We start from the raw sequence: 22,060 nt of genomic DNA, 5'->3' as shown, positions 1-22,060 counted from the left end.
ACAATGACTCGTTCTCTGTCCCAATGACTATTCCACTGTGGATAAATACATCCTACTCAGACTGTTAATGTAGGTGCCCAAATCCGTATGAATAGGATCTAAACTTTGATATGTAAGGCCAAATCCACAAAATGTGCCTAATTCCCATCTAAATCAATGGAAGTTAGATGCCTGAGACTCAGTTTTTAAAGTTAGGTCTAATTGCCCAATTTTCTGAAGTGCTGAGCATCTGTGGTTAATGGGAGCAACAAGTGCCCACCACTCCTGAAAGTCAGAACAGTTTTTTTTAAAAAAAAAAAAACCCAGCAAGGTATCTGTTTTCTTTTCTCTTTGGAACTCTTCTATCATTTGAATTTACAAATATTTGTGTTGAGAGGAATAACAACATAGGTGGTGGAGAGACTATTGTATTGTTTAACACCTACCTGGCTGCTTTTCTCTCAGCCATGAAGGCTGGAAACTTATGTTTGGGAGATTTGAGGGGCAGGGGGTTGTGTGTGCGCTTTTTTTTAAATAAAAGCTGAAGTTCTCTAATGATTCCATAAGTTGGATTAAAAAAAAACCACAGCAAATATCACAAGAGTTGGCACCACTGACATTGGGTATTCATTTATTATTTGTGCTACGGTAGCATCTAGAGACCAGCTGAGTCTGGAGCCCCTTTGGACTAGGCGCTACATAAATACAAAGAGAATGATAGTACCTGCCCTGGACAGCTTACAGTGTGAATAGACAAGGCAGAAGGAAAACAGAGGCACAGAAAAGTTGCAGGGGCTTGCCCATGGTCACACAGTATAGAATAGCTTCCCATCACTCTCGGGCATGTGCTCAGACCTCACTGCCTTCTCATTTAATATGATTTTCCTTGACTGGCTGGTTTTTGGGCCAGACTCTATAACCTGTTCTGCATGGCTACATCTAGACTGGCCCCTTCTCCGGAAGAGGCATGCAAGGCAGGCAAGTCAGAATAGGGAAATCCGCGGGGGATTTAAATATCCCCCGCGGGATTTAAATAAACATGGCCGCCGCTTTTTTTCCGGCTTGGGGAAAAGCCGGAAAAGAGCGTCTAGACTGGCGCGATCCTGCGGAATAAAGCCCTTTTCAGAAGTAGGACTTGCAAGTAGGAATTAGAGATCCTCTGGAAAAGGGCTTTATTCCGGAGGATCGCGCCAGTGTAGACGCTCTTTTCCGGCTTTTCCCCAAGCCGGAAAAAAAGCGGCGGCCATGTTTATTTAAATCCCGCGGGGGATATTTAAATCCCCCGTGGATTTCCCTATTCTGACTTGCCTGCTTTGCATGCCTCTTCCGGAGAAGGGGCCAGTCTAGATGTAGCCCATGGGTAGAGCGCCCCTCAGCTTGGGTGGAACATCTTGAAAGACCAAGGCCTTATTTTAAACTTTTCTTGCAAATGGCTCTTGATCATGGTAACAGCTGTTGTGATTCCATGGAGGGTTTTCTTTACTCTTTAATGGCCACGATCTCCTGTTACATCCAAATGTTCTGAAGCAAAGCTGCCTGCCCCATGGCATGTGTGAAATTGGGTAGGATAAGTGATTAGGAGAGTGAAGAGGCAACAGATAGTGGAGGCAAACAGAGCTGAAAGAAAAGGGAACTGAGAAGAGAAGAATAATAGAACCTCTACTTTACAGGTTAGAAAAGAATTAAATAAATTACACTAGCAGTCAGGACAGAGATCTGTGCTTTTGTGAGTCATTCTTCAAAGACAGTAAAGAGACAAGGTGGGTGAGGTAATAGGTCTTTTATTGGATCAATGTCTGTTGGTGAGAGACACAGGCTTTGTGGCTAGTGAATAAGAAAACAAGAACTTCTGGCATCCCTATTAAAGGAAATATGCAGACAAACATCAGCTCTGCATATTGTTAACATCAAAAGCTGGCATTACCATTGTGATGGGCTGGACTAGGCTCCAATTCCCCCTACAGGAGGCTTGAGGCCTTGCTGCATCCCATCCCAGCAGGAGGAGCGGAGAAGAAGTCCTCCAGGCACTATAGAGTGGCTGTGTCTGTGGCAGCCAATCAGGACCCAGCAGAGGGGTATAAAAGAAGCTGGAGGGCTGGGGCCTGGCAGTTCCCTTCAGGAGCTCGACCCAGCCAGGTCTATACACTGAGTGGGAGGGAGATCAGCACTACGGCTAGCTCCTAATGTGCACTGAACCTAGATCCGGGTAAGAACCAGACCCAGTGGCCAACTACCAGCCACAAGCGGAGACACACTAGCACCGTGGACAGGGCTAGTCAGGCCCTTGTTCCAAGACTTTGAGGGTGACTGGACAACCCTGAAAGGACCCTGCATGGTGCCATTTGGATGCAGTAGGATGCTCACCAGTGGGTGGACCCATTACAACCATTTCCTAGATACCCCAGTTCCTGGGGGCTGTCAGTGCCTGGCTGAAGAATAGTGGACAGAAAATGAAGCAAGACAAATGGAGGTTATGCTGTGGGAAGAGACATGTGCTTGAAATAACTGGTCACATCCATAACTTCACCTCCATCGAGGAACTCAGAACTACAATTGTTAAAACAGTCTACAGCCTTGGAGTCTCTCTTGACTCCTCACTAATTCAGAATATTCCTGGTGTTGGAACATCTCTAGTATCCACTATCGACTAGCAAACTGGTTCTGCTCTCCCATATCCCACTTTAATGTAGGAACATAGGACTGGAAGAGACCTCCAGGGTCCTTGACTCCAGTCCCCTGCTGGTACAGGCCAACCCTGTCATCTCATTCCTTTTTTAAATTTAACAAGCTCTGTCTGATTTTGGCTATGCTTCTCCATGATCTCTAGTTGTTGAAGATAGCAAGTCATTACACCTAGGCATCTAGGATTGATCTAATAAGAGCAGCAGTGACAACAAACACCAATTCAGCCAGCAGACCCAAGTGTAAACAAAGTGGTTTGATGGTACACTGCAACTGTCAGTCACAAAGATGAAGGCTTGTGAGCATAATGGGCATAGCTTGACCACTGGCTGTTCCACCACTCTGGAACTCTCAGAAAACATAAAAAAGGCCATGAATTTCCACCCTACAGAACAAAATACAGAAGTCAGCTAGTAACGTTGGTTTCTGTAAACAGGGGTGAAAGTAACTTAAAATTTCATACAGGTACTGTCCTATTGCAACTCGGGACCCTGACAGCTCTTTAAATAGCTCTCTGCTGGCTTTTGCTGCAGCTCAGCTAGCTCTTGGAGAGCCGTGCACAAGGGTGCACCTTACTTTCACCTCTGTCTATAAATAAACAAACATATGGAAGGGAGAGAAACTTTTGTTATTTTTAAAGTGTAAGGCATAGCAAGTTAACAAGTACAGGATAAAATATTTTTGGATGAGGCCTTAAATCTCTTCTTGTGTAGGTTACCAGGAGCTCTGAGGCTAGTTCTACTTGCCGTCTTCTTTGGACAGTTCCATGACTCAAATTATTTTACAAATTCTATTTCCCATTAATGTTGATAGTTTTGTTTCTCACTTATCCTGATCAATGGACCATTCAGATGAAGGAACAAATGCTTCAGTGCTTTCAAAGATAGGGTAGAATTTCCTGTTTTTTGAGCCATATTCAGCTGCATGTAAAGAATTTTGTGGCTTGTGGAAGTGTCAGTTAGAGACACATTGAACAGCCTTTGCATACTGTGTAATTCTTCATTTCTGTAAAGCCGAGATTTTGTTTCTAGGCCCACGCCTTATTTGGAATCTCACTGGTTTACAGACATACTGTTCATTCACACACCAGAGTCAACAGGGGATATATTCTAATGGATTTTTTCAGCAGTACAGTCTCCTGATCATTCGTCTGCCTGGCAGTCTGGAAAATTCCATATTAATGCAAGTATTAAAATCAAATGAAGATGTGATCATTCTTAGCACTTAAATAGCACTTATCATATATAGGTTTCAAAGCAATTCACCAAGGTAAGCATCATCTACTTTTTACAGGTGAAAAAGACAATGGCACAGAGCAGAGAAGGTACTTGCCCAAGGCAGATAGTAGGGAATGGAACAGAACCAAGGTCTATTAACGCTCAGCCCTGGCCTTAAACCACTAGACCACAACTGTCCCTCACCAGTTACTGTTTTGGAGTCAATACTTAGATGGCTAACAATGCAATGTGCATCCTTACAAAAAGGATAGTGCATGGAATACTTACTCTTAAGCAAATGGAGAAATATAAACCTCCTTTAATGTATAGCAATAATTCTGGTTCTTTAGAGGAAACACTAGATGAATCTCAAAGACTGAACCTTCATAAAGTTTGAAATGCAGAGTTTATTTAGTAGGCACATCATTGCTTTAGTAGCATTGAGTTGTACAAGTCACAACCTCACCATTTGTGAATGTTTTATTTGGTTACATTGCATTTTTCAGTGTCTGTTAGGTTTCAAGTAAAAAGTGATCACTTTACTTCTCGACAGTTTGTCAAGATGAAAACATGACTCCAGTAAAACAAACTAGCATACAGCAGCAGAACTGTCATTCAACGGAAGTGAAAAACTATAATCTGAATTTTGTATGTGACATACAGTTAAAACTGCAACACAACCATACTCAAATAGATCACATAGCATTTTGCATCATATGGGATTATGCAGGTTGCTCAACAATAAAATAAAGAACTGGCTTTCACAGAGGGAAAACAAAATCTATTCAAAATACAATTGACATGAATTAGCTTCCATACTATTTCCTGTTGATGAAAGTTGTGCTCTCTCTGGCCATGTCTACACAGCAGCATTATTTCAGAATAACTGATGTTACTCCGAAATAACATAGTCCACGTCCACACTATAAGCAGTTATTTCGACATAGTTTCCAAATAATGTCGAGCTGGAGGACATCTTACTTCAACTCCTGTAACTCTCATTTTACGAGGAGTAAGGGAAATCGGAGGAAGAATGCTCTCAGACTTCCTGCTGTGTAGACAGCGTCAAAAGCCGAAATAAGATATTTTGACTTAAGCTATGCAATTGACGTAGCTCAAGTTGTATAGCTTATTTTGGCTTTAGCCCTGCTGTGTAGACGTGCCCTCAGATGCAAAGTAAAAGGCTTAAAAGTACTGCTTATAGATTTATTATAAGATATTACAATTGTAATGTATTATGAGTTTGCAGCATGATGCTTTTGATATTACAGCTTTGTGTTAATAAAATACCATATTTAAAACATAAAAAATGCAGTTTGGGATTATTTTAGTGGTTATGTATTTTACTTGAATGGTATTTTTCTTCTCTGAAAAGTTGTATTTTTATTTTATTAAACTCCACCCAGGGAAGCATATAAACCACAACATCTGTAAAGTAATATTTTTATATGAAAGAAAAAAGTATGACTTCAAACATAGAGCTCTATGACCATAATAAAAGCAGCATAGATTAAATGAAGAAATTTTTGAAAATGGCAAAATATTTTGTTAGTTTGAATAATTTTTATTTTCACGAGCTTTAATTTCTTTTTTCTGAATGGGTCACACATTTAATACTTTTTTTTTCAAATTAGTAATTCACCTTTTCTTTAAAATACAGTTTAATAATATATGCCAGATAAACTAATGCCATTAATGCAGAAACCTACAAATGGTGCACACTGAAATATATGCTAGTTATTTGCATTCCTAACATTTGACCCTGAATGTATCTACTATATTTGTAAAAATCATTTTAAAATCATCTTGTCAACGCTTTCAAGAAGCAAACTGGGAGACCAGGGTTGTTGTTTTTCCAGTTTGAATACAATGGCATACAATGAGTACCATCAGTTATTGAATCACAGGTCACTTTCTCCATACAATGCTGATGAAAATGAGGTATAATCCAGGGCTCCAGGAACAGCACCTGGTCCAGAATAGGGAGGCATCTTTCTGATGCAATACTGAGCTTGTTCAGCAGGCAGTTCTCGCCGCAGCTCTTCTGCAAGAATATAAGGCTGAAAAAGAAATATTTTTAAAAAACTCAACTATGGAACAGATTATTTAACAGATTTTTGTTTTTGTGTCTTACAGAACTAAGATTAATAAGCTAGAACGTCCTGCTTGTTTTTCCAAATCCAAGAATATTTATTTATTTTATTTAAAAATATTTTTACCCTGCCTCTCTATTTAAAATATTCGAGCTGGCTTATAACGTTTTTAAAAACACAATATATAAAAAAAGTAAAATACAAGACCTCAAGGGGGGACATAAAACCTGCTGAGTGATGTTCACTTTGATCCACTGTCACCTCCAGATCTCTTTCACACAGTACTCCTTCCTGGGCAACCATTTCCCATTTTTTACTTTGCGTTTCATCTATTTACTTCAGGCCATTTCTCCAATTTGTCCAGACCATTCTGAATTTTAATCCTAGCCTCCGAAATATTTGTAAATATTATCCACAAATTTTATATGTGTACTTTCTATGCCTTTATCTATGTTGAGCTGTAACATCAACCATGAACTGGTGGGACTACCGCAGCGCTACTCAACACGCGGCTTACAGGCCACATGTGGCCCGCAGTCCATTTGTTTGCGGCCTGTGGTGCGGTTTGGATTTACGTGGGGCTCAATATGTGGCCCGCGGGTGGGATCCTTCGAACATGGCCTCCACTGGGAACACACTCCACAACAGCAAGGCATCTCCCAGGCAAGGTGAGCACTGAAAGATGTAAGCGGACGGGCTGGCTGGAACAGACAGGTACAGGGTGTCAGTGTTTCTAGACCCCAGGGAGGAGGTGCCAGGAGCGCTGGGGCATTGTGGGAAGTACTGGCTGCTTAGCCTTGTGGGCAGAGCCTGAGAGGTGCTGACTGGCTTATACTGGCCACGTTTGGGTCTAGCGCCACAGTTTAATGCTTAATCTTTGTATTCATGCCCATTAGTGTGAAAGAAGCTAGTTGCATATATTTACATATATATTTGCATGTATATGCAACCACACTTAAGTTGCGGCCCTCGGCATATGCTCTGAGTATCATTATGGCCCCCGGGGCTTCCAAAGTTGAGTATATACTCGATCATAAGCCCGTTTGTTCATGAGCCGACCCTTCCCCAAGTTAAAAAAAAGTTGTAAAAATCACAATGACCCATTCATAAGCGAAATATATATTGGCAGTTTGCAAACTTCCGGTCCCAACTCGTCAGCATAAGCCACTGGCACATTGGAACTTTTTGTTTACGTGGAGCATTTGCAGGCACAGAACTTCTCAGCTCCAATTGGTTGCTGTTCACTGTTTCCAGCCAATGGGAGCTGCGGGAAGCAGCACAGGCCCAGGGACATGCTGATTGCCACTTTCCATCACTCCCGTTGACCCGGAATAGTGAACAGCAGCCACTGGGAGCTGAGCGACTCTATGCCTACAAACACTCCAGGTACATAAAAGATCCTGGCATGCCAGTGGTTTGCCCTGCTGTGTTGGGAACTGGTTTGCTGAAACTCCCCAAGTTAAAAAAATTGGTGAAACACAACAACCCATTCATAAGCTGACCCCCACTCTTTATTGAATAATTTTTTACCAAAAATTAGGCTTATGATCGAGTATATCAGGATCAAAGTCTGGCCTCAGTTATACACTGTTGATGTCAATATTATTATACATTTCTAGACAAACATTTTCTATTACAATAATTGCTGCTTTCTAGTTATAATGACATTTTACAGGAATATGTGTGATGTTTCTACCTATAGAACAAAATGTTTGTATCTCACTCTCTTATAACCTCAATATAATATTCACTCCAACCTCCTATTTGGAATATGTTTAGAATTCAAAGTTTGATCCTTATTAGTTGAGATCAGAAAATCAATATCCAAGGCCAGACTGAGTCTGCCCAGTGGTACTGCAGCCCCTGTTCTCATCTGAGCTTGCTGGCAGCACTCTCTGGGACACAGACTACTCCAAAAGGGAGTGAGTTATGAAATCACTGTTCTTCCCTGTTACACACATCTCAGCTCCTACTCCTGCATTGCCCTGGAGAGCTGAGCTGGCTATGGAGAGAAGAACATACTCCACATTCCTTGAGAGATGTGCAGCAGTTTCATTCACTGTGAATGCCCGATGGCTGGGACAGGCAGCTCCATAACACCCCATGCTCATGGATGTGTTTAAAGGCTCAGACAGGTCCACAATCAGCCAAAATTCTCCTCTGAGCCATGTCCAGGCAATGCCATGAAAGTCAGAGAAGAGTTTATGAAAAGGATTTTACCCCTTTAAAATCCATACTGTTCCATGGATATGCATGAGAGCAGAGCATGGCCACTATATATGCAACTGTGTCTGCTGACCAAAAACTCTTCAATGCATTTCATATTATCAGAGAATCACAGAAGTGTAGGACTAGAAGGGACCTCAATGTGTCATCTAGTCCAGTCTCCTGCTCTCAAGACAGGACTGTGTAATAAACAGGTATCTGACAGGTGTTTGTCTACCCTGTTCTTTAAAACCTCCAATGACAGAGATTCCACAGCCTCCCTAGGCAATTTATTTTTAGTGCTTAACCAACCTGAACATTTAGGAAGTTTTTCCTAATGTCCTATCTAAACCTCCCTGGCTGCAATTTGTGAACACTGCTTGTTGCTCTATTCTCAGAGGCTAAACAGAACAGTTTTTATCCCTCCTCCATGTAGCAACCTTTTCTATACTTTTAGCATGTTGCCCCTCAGTCATCTTCTCCAGATTAACAAATCCAATTTCATCATTTTCCCTCTTAGGTCATGTTTTCTAGACATTTAATCATTTTTGTTGCTCTCCTCTGGACTGTCTCTAGTTTCTCCACATCTTTCCTGAAATGTAGTGCCTAGAATTGGACACAATACTTCAGCTGAGGCCCTATCCATGTGTAGCAGAGGGGAAGAATTACTTCACATGTCTTACTTACAATGCTCCTGCTAACACATCCCAGAATGATGTTCACTTTGGTCCACTGTCACCTCTAGGTCCCTTTCACACAGCACTCCTTCCTGGGCAGCCATTTCCTATTTTGTACTTTGTGTTTCATCCTACTTACTTCAGGCCATTCCTCTAGTTTGTCTAGATCATTTTGAATTTTAATCCTACCCTCCAAAATACTTGTAGCCCCTCCGAGCTTGGTATTATCCACAAACTATATACATGTATGTTCTATGCCATTATCCAAATGTTATGTTAGTTCTTTGTGATGTGAAGGAATAACTATCCAGCTTTGAATTCCACTCACACTCCAGTTAGGAGTTTGGGTTGAAGTTCAAACCAGTAACCACAAGCATGAACTGTGAGACTCTTATTCTTCTTAACAAAAAACAGAACGTAGATACAGTGTACACTAGACAATTTGTGCAAAATTTCCATTAAAAGATGAAACACAGTGCTAGTGAAATACAAGGAAACCGTTACAGCTAGGCCCAAAAGGACTGACCTTATCCGAAGCTAGGATTCTGAAAGAAGCTATGACTTGCTCAGCCGTGTCTGTGTCCGCAGTCTCTCTGGTCATGAAGTCAATGAAAGACTGGAAAGAGACGGTTCCCTGCCCATTGGGATCAACCAAAGACATAATTCGGGCAAATTCTGCCTCACCCTTTGACAAAATTCAAAAGGAAAAACAAAGTCACTGTATCTCTGTGACATACTACTGAAGACAGGGTAAAAATTATAAAAATAATTATGTGACTCAAAAACCTAAGTTTCATTTTCAAAAATGACATAGGGGTCTAAATGTGACTTAGGAACAAAAGTGCCAACATGACTTTAGAAAATGGGATTTGGGCTCTTTTGAAAATATTAGCATTTGTCCTAAAAGCATGGTATGTGCCCTTCAATTAACATTCTGCTTCCTGAAATGTTTTCTGCACTAAATCTAATTTATAACAGATCATTAGTGGTGTGATATAGTTTAGAGTTAATCCTTTATTTAAAAATCTCTCTGGATTCAGCGCTCTATCAAGTGCCTTTGTTTACTACTAGCTCAGTCCTGTAAAGAGCTGAGCACTCTCCCTTCAGTCCAGCAAAGCATTTATGCCGAGTGGGCTTAACTTAACTGTGTTGAGTTCTCGGCCTTGACCGGGGTTAGTGCAACTGCATGGGAGACAGTACTGCAGAGTCTTTCATCGCACAGATGGAGCGAAAGGTCTGTTTATTTCATTTCTCTTTCTTTGTACAACAAAACTAGTCCCCAGAGTTTAACTTTCTTTTTATAATTAATTAATATCACTTCTTGCACTACCACAAGAAACCTGTTATGCTCTATTTGGGACAACGTTGAAGAGGAATGGTTAAACATATTCAAAAGTAGTGAAAACATTTAAATTCTTATTAAATTTGGAAAGTGCCCCCTTGCCCATTTTTTTTTTCAAACAGAATCTGAATTTGGGGCCTGTATGGATCAGTCACTTCATTTTAAACATTTAAATGATGTTAAATTCTTCTCTATGTCATACTAGTTTTTCTCTTCTGTTCAAAGATATCTTAAATTCATATGCTCAAAGAATAATTTGATACCATCATCTGTTCTAAATCTGATCTTAGTTCCACTGAAATCCATAGGAAAAAAATTAACTATGCAGATGGGCCCCTGCATCGAAAAGGGTGACATTGAAAAGGGTTGACTCACAGACAGCAGCTTGTAGGACTGGGGCCTGTATTAAAAATGAGCATATTCTTGTTATTAGGGTATCTACATTTGGCAGTTATTGACAGTTATTAAAATTATCTCCCTAATACATGGCAATGATTGCATTTATTCTGAAGATTTTTTTCAGGAAAAAGTGTATGAAAAATGTAGAAATTATAAAGAAACAAATAAAACAAACACACACATAAATAAATAAATCTCAACCTTGCAATATGTTTTCAAGAATTAGGAGTATTAAAAAGCTTCAGAATAATTCTTTTTCATGCAGACAGAAAGCTAATTTATACACCTATAAACTGAAAGGAATTAATTGTACATTTATTTGATACAATGTACATGTCATGGAATAGTACACTTCATATCAAAGCTACATGCAACAAACCATAAAATTAGGGCTACCAGGTAGCTTCAGAAAAAATACTAGACACACTTGATTGGGGGGAGGGAAGGGACCAGCCGGGAGAGGAGCGGGGCTGGCTGGGATATGTGGGGGATGGGAAGCAGGGCTGGTGGGAGGGAGGTTGGGGGCAGTGTGGCTGGCCGGGGAAGATCGCGGGGGGTTCCCAGAAGGAAAGGAAGGAGGGGGGGGCTGGCCAGGGAAGATCGGGGGGGCAGCCAGCTGGAAGCAGAGCTGGTTGGGGGAGGGGTCGGGGGAGAGTGGGGCTGGCCAATAGGGAGTGGGGGGGGAGAATCAACCAGCGGGGAGCCGGACTGACCCGGGCACATGCAGATCCCAGGGCGCTGCCTATCCCGTTCACAGTCCCAGCAAAGCATGAGCGAGTCTAACTACCACTCCACAATGTGCTTGAACAGTGCTCAGGAGCACGGACATGGCTTCTCTTCCTCCTTTCCAAGGAGTCACGTCAGACACAACCAGAGGCTCCCAGCGCCAATCGAACCCCGCCTCCCAGCCACTCCTCCCACCCCTGCCAGGTTTCTGTCGGGTGCCCAGCCGGAAAACCAGAAAATACCAGACATTGCACATATCCGGTATTTTCTGAATTTTTTTAATGGACAGAGGGCCCAAAAACTGGACTGTCCGATTGAATACCGGACACCTGGCAACCCTACATAAAATGGGTATCTTCAAGAAGTATATTTTTATTTGCAATGGTTTTTAACTTTTTAAAATACAGGAAAAAGTAAGAATTGAGAGTCAAAGTGTGGTATCGTTAGCAGTATTAGTGATGTGCAAAACCAATTTCTTTGTATTTTAAAATTCATACCAAATCATAACCCATTGAAATTAAGCAAGCTCTGAAATCATCATGGTCCATCAGCCCATTCTTCTTCTATTGAAGGAATATATGAGAGAAGGTTTGAAGTATCAAAGACAAGCAGGAGACCATCACAATTTCCATACAGATGACGAATGTGCATCATCAGAAGATTGGATCCATGGAACGAGAGGATGTTCATTGGAGGGATTGCCAAAGCAGGTCATGAGGAGTATCATCAATTTAAAGGAGGAAGTAGCTAACACATTACGCACATGAAACAGACACGCACAGAGAATAATACCAGAGAAAGGGCCGGTTGAGTACAACATAGGAACATACAGAGCACAAACAGAAAGGAGAGAGAGGCAAGGAAAAATGTTTGTCACTGAACTAGCCAAAGTCAGGAAAGGCAGGCTGGTTCACTGCGATACAATATACTTTTTAGATTTCAGCCATGGAAGGTTTATTAGAAATTATAGTAATTTTAGCGACTAGAAAGCGTGCCTAATTGCTTTTTGAAAATACTCTATTCCTGAGCCAAGGCAGACTTGCGTTGTGTGCTGCTGCATGGTAAGTGCATTCAAGAATTCTCTCTCTTCTGATCTCTAGCTAATGGGACTCCGACAACTGTAAAGATATGAGCCAGTGGGGCTGAGGTGTTAGTTTGTATCCAACAGAAGTTGGTCAATGGTAAATCTCTTATTAAAGGAGGATGCCCATTTTCTCAACAGCAGGTGAGTGGGACATTCATAGCTAATTGCAGGGAGTGGACATTAAAATGGGGTGGTGGTAGAAGCTAACCAAAAGACAAGATGGGTAAAAACCACAGAATTAGCCAGTACATCTCACAACAGAACCCTATTGCCATGGGTCCTTCCAGAGGCAGAGGGAGGTGCTCCCGCTTGGAAGTCTGAGCAGGGGACAATGGGAACAATGAGTGTGTGAATGACTCGCAGCTGGCTCACTGGAATCCAAGCAGACTCCCTTGGAACAGACAGAAGCAGTAAAATGCAAATATTTTTTAAAATCAGCTACATGTGAGTTTAAATCCAAGTCTCTTTAAAATAGTACACTACCAGTCTATAAGAAAACAATAAAACATCAGTTTTCTCTACCTGAAGGTCATTTCCAACCTGTCCTAGACTGATGAGGCAGGCTTTAAATTCGTCAGGCTGCAGATCACCCGATTCATCCTAGTATCACATCATGGATCATGCATGCAGAATGTGCAAGGAGGGGGGGAAGTCATAAAGTAGGTTAGTTGGTTAGTAAAGAACACTGCAAAGTCATATCAATAATGGTTTGTTAAGATGGAATCTGAATAAAAATAAGGAGGATCCATTACATTGTTTACTTTTCCCAGATCTTCTTAAGACCCTTTAAGATGAGGATCTGCTCTGAACATTTATTATAGAAGTAGAATCATATTTGTCTCCCAAAGATGCCAGATCCAATTTGTTCAGTTTGCTAAGGATTTTTTTCTTTAATTACCCCCTCCCCCACAAGAGCTCACGCCAGATTTTCAAAACTACACTGTTTTCTTCCATTCCAGTTCACACTGCACCCATAACCCTAACCAGCTGAGGCATATTATAGATTTAGTTAAGGTGCATGCAGTTAATGTCTGTCCCTAGAATCTGGAAACTGTTTCCCGTATTTGTCTGACAGGGTCATAGTTCAAGATCTAACTTTTTTCTGTGGCTTCTGTGTGAGGAAAAGGATCTCGGTCAGCTGATGAGTAATTTTTAAGAGATAAATAGGCGATTATGTTGGCTCTATATGCGGTCAACCTGACAATGAGCAGTGACTAAAGTGGGAAGGAAATTTTGAGTGGGGTTTGTTGAAACTGGTAATTACCAGCAACACCTTCACCTTTCCTAAATTTCAGATAAATATTAAGGTCTCGTATTTTCTGGACAGCACCATATTTCAAACAATTTACCAGCATATTTCTCTTAGCACATCCATTAGTGCTGGTTCACAACTCCCAGACTCCCCCCCAGATGGACATTAAAATGGCTCCAGGGCCAAGGAGGGCTCATTTATTTCTAAGGCAACACATCAGTGTTTCTTAAATCAAAACAATATGAAAATAGGAACTAACAGCCAAATCCTGTCCCTCTCCAAGCATAAAAGGTCAGGCCGGTGGAGGAACCAGGGACACTCAACCACACATAGTTTGGTGGGGGACAAAATTTGTGTGTGCACGCCTGCAGGGTGTTGGGGGGCAGACTGAAGATGTGGAAATGTGAGTCCAGTGGATCCAGTGCTATATATACCCATCAATCATTCCTTCTGCAGAGGACAGAGAGAAGGTTGTACAGTTGCCAGTGTCCATTTCATCCTCTGGATGGGATTCCCCAGTGTATGGCCTAGTTGCTTGTTCTATGTACTGGGGCAGGCTCTAAGGCTTAAGGAATTTTGTAATGGGCATCAGTCTTGATCCAGGAAAGACATCCCTGCCTCTGTCACACAAGTTATGGACATGCTGGAAATGGCTACACAGTGTTTACCCTCATGTACCATACCTCTTCCCAAGTTCTCCATACTGCAAGAGGGAAGCATATGCTCTTTAAGGAGCTGCCAGATCTTTCTCAAAGTTCCTACTTCCCCATAATGGATTCTTCTAAACTGTAGGTTGTAATTTATCTGGACCGGATGGTTCTGTCTACTTTTAATAGCTCTAATTACTCAATTATCTGCAGCAGTGCTTTGCAAAAGCATGCCATTTCTTTCTCACCCCGGGACATGTATCCCTGTCTCTCCTTTCCGAGTGAATACACAGAGGAATTATTCTACATCACATTTACATTTAAGGCCTCCATACAATGAAGTACATATGTCACTGACTCCTGAGGATGTACTCTCTCCTTGCTTCTCCTGAAGATACTTGAAAATTCTACTTTTTTCTGAAGTGCCAGATACCAAATGTTGACCATCAAGTTCCAATATACACCAACTACAAATCCAGATACAAGTAGCCACTTTGGAGTTGAGGAGCTAAGAAATGGAATACCAGGGTGGAGATGGAAGGCAGGGTGGGTGAGGCTAGCTTTGGGTATGGGATAGACAAAGGCAGACCAGGAATGGATGAAGCCCTGTGGAACCCAGGATAGTTTTCAGGGAGTCCAGCTGGTAAGAGGGAGAAGGTGAAGGATTCTTTACAGCCCCCTTACTGGAAGACACTGGAGGAAGAAGGGAGCAGGCTAGTGCTATATTACTGAAAATGGCTGCTGTAGTTGAGATTTGCACTGGATTTTGAAAACAGATTTGTAGGAACATCTACCCAGCAAAACTGCGTGCAAATAAAGTTTTCCACCTGGGTAAGTCACTAATATCCCTATTCTTACGTATGAAAATCACTCTGTTTGCATTAAATAGCTTTGTTCTGTTACTGTAACAATAGCTATCTCTTTATTTATCACTTAGAGTTTTATTACTTCTTTCATTTTTTGATTGCACTGAGAATCACCAGTAGAGCGTGTTACATTCTTTTTGACTTAATTCATTTCTAACTAAGGAACTGAAACATACAGTCCCTGAGCATAGAAAGGATTTACATTGAAAACTATTGTAAACCCTGCCAAATTGCTTCCCTGAATAGAATGTACCTATAGGGGCAAGTTACTGATCTTTTTCTTTTTCGTTTTATTGTAACAGGCTACTACTTTAATGTAAGGGACGACATCAATTTGGAGCATGTACAAAAATATCCAAACAGCCCCCTCCATTGTTTTAACAGGTTGTTACAAGCACTTATCTAGCTGTCATTCTCTCTGACTTTGAATTCCACAGTAAGAGCAGATGTTAATCTTTAAATCATCTGCATAATAAATGCTACAGTTTTAGACAGTAAGTCTCCTCTTTTTATTTTTTATTTTTTACTTTAAAAATGATCCATTTTAGTATGTCCTATTTTTTTTCCCAAGAGATATTGATATTTGGACTACAAAGACACAAGGTGATACTGACTTGCTTTGGGAGTACGGTTAGATGAGAAAGAAATAGGAGTACTGTACCCTATCAAAATGATTGAATGATGCTCTGAATTCATTCATTTGCACTTGGGTGATACCCTTGGCGTCTCTTGTAAGGATCTGCGTCTCAATCTCATTGATAGTTCGGGCAATGGTGGTCAGTAAGAGTTCCCATCCAACACGGATATGCTGTAGGGGAGAAAACATCAATTCCTTAGTCTGGTGAAGAAAACATGAACTCCTAGCATGATAACAAGGACAGTAAGAGAGAAACCAATTATGCAAACTGAAATACTTCTACACATTGTTCTTTGGTGTCACTACCTGCATACTACTATGATTATGGATGCACGGGACATGTAATAACATGCAAAAATATTAAGTTAGTTCCTAAAGTGGTGTCTGTTGATATTCTCTGTTGGGTCTTGTTTATGTTAGCCATAAAGTCAGCTGTAGGCTTGAACAGCAACACTTGATTCAAGAGCTGTTGTGTTCTTGAGCATTAGTTTAATTCTGGACAGTATTTGGTTGACCCAACATGCTTCCCAAGTTTTCAAGTTATTGCCACTTTCCCATTGTGAGCCCCAATTCTTTGAACACTTAAACCTGGGAGTTACTTTGCACATGTGGCAGTCTCATTTAATTCAATTGGATTACCCCTGTGTGTAAAGACACTCATATATATGTGTCAACAGGATTGGGGTCTTGGTTGGTAATCTGTCATGGAAAACATGCGGGAAAAGACATAGCTTTATCATGACACAAAAAATGCCACAATATTCACAAAAAAGGAAAAGTCATAGCAGAATATACTTGAAAGAATGCATTTTTGTCATGGGAAATTAAGAGGAAAGTCAAATAAATGTCCTTTATGTCTCAGTTAAAACACTTAATTATTTTAACAGTTCAAACCCATACAACGATCCATGTTCCACCCTCCACAAACATACACAGAGTCCACAATGTCAAATGTATGAAGGAATCTTATGCTCTGATCTTCCAACCAGCTCCATCCTGGACTGGGATCTCTCTCAGACAGTGACAAAGATCATAAGGTTTCATACAAAAAAGACCAAAAGTCATGAATTTGTCACAGAAGTCATGGCCAAGAAACTGAGCCTTACTAATGTATATCTTCCACTGAAATTAAATTAGGAAGTCTGCCAAATTCTTTGCTGTTACAACCCCCTCACACTAGGGAAATGGACCCAAGAAACAAAGAGCACAGAACTGAATGCATAGCTACCTCCATAGTATAACTGGTGTGCTTGTTATCAAACACCAGGGCTTCTTGTATAAGCTGATGGTCTCCTTCCAGTTTGTCAATATTGATTTTGTAATTGATGATATTGTGTTCATGCTGCTTCAGTTGATTCATCTGGTCCTCCAAGGGTCCTGTCAATTCAATAGAACTACGGGCAATTTCCTGTCACACAAAAAGACAAAAATTGAAACTTCAGGTGTATTAGTTTGCCACACATTTATGTGGAAAATGTATCCCTCATTTTCATTAAAAATCAGTGTCAAAACTCCCTCCAAATGAGAGAATTTAGTCTGTTGCACACAGGATAAAACTGGGACAATCATGTCTTTGCGGAAAGAGCACAACCAAACAAGTCATCATCTAGGAGAGGATTTCAAAGGTTCTGCTCACATGGATTGTTACTATGAGTCAGGTGTCTGTTCTTTGTGCCCTTGAAAATCACCCCTCTACTGCCTCCATTTTCTTCTCAAAAATCTATTCCAAAATTACTTCAATTTGTCAGACGGGTTTTTATTTGCTTTTACAAGCGCTCCTTTAGAACACTTCTTTAAAATTCCTGGTTACATGAATGCTGGAGTGCTGGTTTTGTGCAATGAAGGCCACTAACGTTCTGTGTGTGTACAGCTGGGAGTATTCTGAGAAAAATAATACATGCTGTAGTCAGCAGCCTCCTCTTGATGCCTCAGAGATACCCACCTCCATCTTGGTCTGGATCCATGGCCCAACAACATTAGCCTGAGCAGCAAATTGGCGACGCAGCCGTTCATTAGCATGCTGGCGGGCCAGCTCTTCCTGCAAAGATTGATCCCTCACAGGCACAAGTTGTTTCACCTTCCCATGCACAAAAGAAATAAGGGTTGATGTGAATAGATAAGATTAGATCAGATCTGTAAAATGATCAGCATAGATTGATGGTTTTCAAACCTCAGCCCTTCCTCGGTCATCCCTATTTAGTGAGCAGTTTATTTCATAACCTGAGGTGTTTGTTTTCAGCTATGAGCAAACTTTGTGCTGTCTTTGACTGTTTCAATTAGAACACACATGTGGCCTGTTCTCTATTTCTTATTTGAAGTTTTGTACGGTTCTTTAAGGATTACTGAAATGAACTTCTGTGTTGTACAATGAAACAATAGATACTAACTTTTTTTTTGTAGGGAATATTAAGCATTATTAACCCAAGAAATAGATTCTGAGGTGGAGCCCAGGGAGACAGTGAGAAGTTCATTGCAATTAAAATAATTTATTTTATTTTATTTCTAGACAGAAACATCCCTGAACAGGATTAATCAATAAAGCATGACAGGGAGTTGTCAATTATGGTTTAATAAAGATATACAATGGGGGTGATTAGCTGTTAACCTACATGGCATATCAAGGTTGTTATGGTAAAACTGAGTTTGTTTGTTTTTTCCCTATTGAGATGATGTTCTTGTGGCTTACACTATGTTTGTGTATTTGGGGTGGGGAGTGCAGTGCTCCTCTGTGTATGTATGTGTGTGTTTTTAAAAACAGAGTTCCACAATGCAGATCTGGATCCTGATCCAATTTCTACTTAACTTCAATGGAAGCAGAACTAGTCTCTCCATAGTACCTAGGTAGGCTTCTTTTCTACATTAACATAATGACACCAAACTTCTTGTAGACATTTGCCTAATTTTATGCAGACATAGTTTTCTGCTGTTCAGACTAGCCAAGATTTTTAAGAAAGAGCTTTCATCATGGGGCCATTCCTGTTTTTATCCACTGATTTATGGGAGATTTTTGCCTAAGTGAATGATGTTGGATCAGATCAGATATTAGACTTTTTTTTTCCTTTTGGTAATTCATGACAATTTCTGGACAGTTAGTAAGGATTTCTGTTCTTATTATTAATACATCCAAAATATTATTCCTGCAACATCATTTCCACTTTAGATTACAGTACCTTATCCCACTTGGCACGGATTTCTTCCATGGTGACAGTGCTATAAGGATTGCTTGCACTTATTCGAATGTTGTAACTCTGAATAACCTTCTCAACTTCATTCTGGATTGACAGGATAGCCTGTCTCTCACCATCTGCCTCTGGCAAAGTGGCTTTAAACTGTTCATGGGCAGTGATTAAACTCTGGAATCAGAAACAAAGTGGGAAAGTATGAGTATGTTTGTTGCAGTGTCGGTTCTATGATCTTGAACCCTGATATAAATAATTGTATTTCCTTCCCAAATACATTGTGTACATGGGGTGCAACACTGACAGTATGGAAGTCAATGGTAAAATTGCAGTGAAGACAGAATTTCACCCATAAGATCAGGTCAAATAAGACAGAACTTGCAATAATGCAGCCTTTGGGGTATCAGACCATACTTTGTTGTTTCTAAAGTTCTGAAAATTGTTTCTTTACCTATGTTTCTAATAACATGTGAGATTAAAACTGAAAATAAAAAAAAAGAATTTAGTATTCATACTTTGTTGCACTTCAGTCAGTCTGAATAGTAAAGGCAGATTACTATTTAGCAGTAATAGCTAAATTTTACTTGGTTTTTCATTATAATTGTGATGTTTTTCAGTACTGTGCTATTTGGGATTTCAATAGTGCAAGTGAATATTCCCTCCTTTTTGATTCCTCACCAAGTTTTAAAAAACAGGACAAGTTTTCTATTCATTTTCTTCTCACCCTTGTCTTGCCCTTTTTATAAGAAAAAAGTAATTAAAACCCTGATGCTTCTTTAGAATCCTCTCGTATGGAACCCTGTGTCCATAAGGAGTCTCAATGAAATCAGTGTGATTCCACATAAGCAAAAGAGGTCTGCCCTAGTGGTTTATGATGCAGCATCTGGGCTTAAATTCTCAAGAATATCCCTTTAAATACAGCTGCACCAATGTTCCACTCCCAATAAGTGCAACTGAACAAGCAATAAAATTAAGGCTTCAATATCTGAGATATAGGTGAGAGGATTATTCTAGGAGTGGGTGGGTGAGATTCTGTGGCCTGCATTGTGCAGGGGGTCAGACTAGATGATCATAATAGTCCCTTCTGACCTTAAAGTCTATGAGTCTATGAGTAATGCCTTTAGTTACTTTCACAAGTCAACTACGCATAACGAACAGTCTGAATTTCATTTATACTGAGCCCCTTAATAAAAAGCAGCCTTAAAGTGGGTGGAAATTTAAATTAAGCCTTTCTTTTAACATGACAAAGTAAAGTACCAGGTTCTACAAAATTGCCTTCATTATTAGGTTAGTATTTGTGTAGTCAGATGTTACTGTTCTAGGCTAAATCCCATATCCTGTGACTACACAAGGACACCAATCTCACCTAACTAGTGTCTTAGCTCCCCAAACAACCACCATAGGCCATATAATGAGAAATGCAAAAAGACACTGTGTTCCCAAGTTTTGCTCTCCACAATGCTTTCCTTCTCTTCTTACCTTTGGCTAAGGATTCCTTCCAAGGAGAGAAGCACTGCAGCCAGCAGCCTTAAAAGATCATACCTGCTTATAGGTAATGACTTTTTAGCTCACTGATAGACGGAGGAAGAGAGAAAGGACATTTTCTGTTAGAGAGATAGCTTTAAGGTAGGCTAGGTTTTCATATGTTGACAGTATCCATTCAGTAGGATGGAAGGATTCCTTTCTTGACTTCCTGAGGATTGCAAACCAAAAGCATACCCCGATTTACCTGAATTTCCTCTATGCTGTGAACAATAAACATGTCTTGAAGGTCTTCCATTGCACCTTCCATCCAGTTGTTGAATGGAGCAGCTCTCTTGGCAAACTCCAGGTGAAGTTGATCAATTGTTTCCAGCAGTTTCTCTGTCCTCTGTTCAGTCCAGTAAATGCACACAAACAAATTCATTGTTACTGAGGTAAAGACTAATTCTAGGCATATACTTGTAGTGTCCCAGTTACCTTGGGCATACATTTTCAAAAGTAACTGATGATTTGTGGTGCCTCATTTGCTAGCTGTCCAACCTGAGAGAGCTTTAAAAGTGCCATTGAAGTCCATGAGACTACACACATTAAACTTACTTTTCTGTTCAGCTCATGTAAAGTTAAATATTTGCATAAGACTTCATAGAATCAGGGCCTAAGTGGGGTTTTTTTCCATTTATTTATTGTATTTTAAATGTTTTCTGTTAATTTGACTATAAAATGAACTAATTGGTGACATTTAATTTTAAATGATTGGCCTGCTATAGTAATTTCTTTCATGTATGAAACAGAGCAGTAACATATACATGCCACATATGAGCCTGGAGATATATGTAGGTGACTTCCATTGATCTCAGGGGAAAGCCAAGAAGGTTTATCCTAGGGCTTTTAGTAAATCTGATTTCACTGCTATGGAACCTCCATCAGAGACCCTGGCCAGTAGCCTACTGCTCAAACTAAGCTTTGCTGTAGTATATGTGACAAGATAGCTGTCTAATTACATCACTGTTATGCATCAGATTCCCAAAGTCACCTCTTGGTGACCAAATTCATTCTGGCTTGGACAGCACAGCACCATCTAGTCTGTTACCGAGCAATTTAGCTTATACTGCAAATGAACTCATAGCAAACTGAAATGTAGAGCTGAAGAAAGGGTATATGGCAGTCTGGATTCCAGAATTAACACTCACCAACGTCTGTTATAAATCCCAAGGGATTCGGGATTTTTTTAAATGGAGCTCGATATCAATTTTACCTCCAGTGCCTCTCTCCTTTTCTGAGTAAGTGTTCCCAGTTTGTCCCATTGATCACATATCTTCTGGCATCGGTCATTGACACTTGCAGCATCGTAATAGTCCAGTTCGCTAGGAAAGAAGGAAGACAGAAAGGCATCGCTTCTGAATGAATAGACAAGAATACAGTGTACATACCACACCTGTGTACGTGTTGCACTGGCTCTCAGTAACTATTCCTCATCTTCCTAAAAAGGTCAGGTTGCAATATTAGGTAGTGTAGTGGTATTATAATATGTGGGACCTAGACTGTAAAGGTAGGATACACCCCAGATTTAGGTGCCTAATTTCCACCCTAATA

General features: G+C 40.4%; 1 protein-coding gene across 1 annotated transcript in view; it reads right to left on the bottom strand.

Annotated features, from left to right (window-relative positions):
- Positions 1 to 4,265: 4,265 nt before the first annotated feature.
- ACTN2 (actinin alpha 2) overlaps positions 4,266 to 22,060 on the bottom strand; it is a 78,783-nt gene continuing 60,988 nt past the window's right edge. Inside the window, exons 13-21 of the mRNA XM_075924812.2 lie at positions 21,723 to 21,831; positions 20,715 to 20,855; positions 18,977 to 19,159; positions 17,749 to 17,883; positions 17,035 to 17,214; positions 15,831 to 15,977; positions 11,818 to 11,883; positions 9,380 to 9,538; positions 4,266 to 5,938 (exon numbers count right to left, since the gene is read on the bottom strand). Coding sequence (XP_075780927.1) covers positions 5,780 to 5,938; positions 9,380 to 9,538; positions 11,818 to 11,883; positions 15,831 to 15,977; positions 17,035 to 17,214; positions 17,749 to 17,883; positions 18,977 to 19,159; positions 20,715 to 20,855; positions 21,723 to 21,831 — 1,279 coding nt within the window. The 3' untranslated portion in view covers positions 4,266 to 5,779. The remainder of the gene's footprint in view (positions 5,939 to 9,379; positions 9,539 to 11,817; positions 11,884 to 15,830; positions 15,978 to 17,034; positions 17,215 to 17,748; positions 17,884 to 18,976; positions 19,160 to 20,714; positions 20,856 to 21,722; positions 21,832 to 22,060) is intronic.

This window comes from Pelodiscus sinensis, chromosome 3 (genome assembly GCF_052426305.1).
Source record: "Pelodiscus sinensis isolate ZL-2025 chromosome 3, ASM5242630v1, whole genome shotgun sequence".
NCBI lineage: Eukaryota > Metazoa > Chordata > Testudines > Trionychidae > Pelodiscus > Pelodiscus sinensis.
This window is presented reverse-complemented; position numbering and strand designations above follow the sequence as displayed.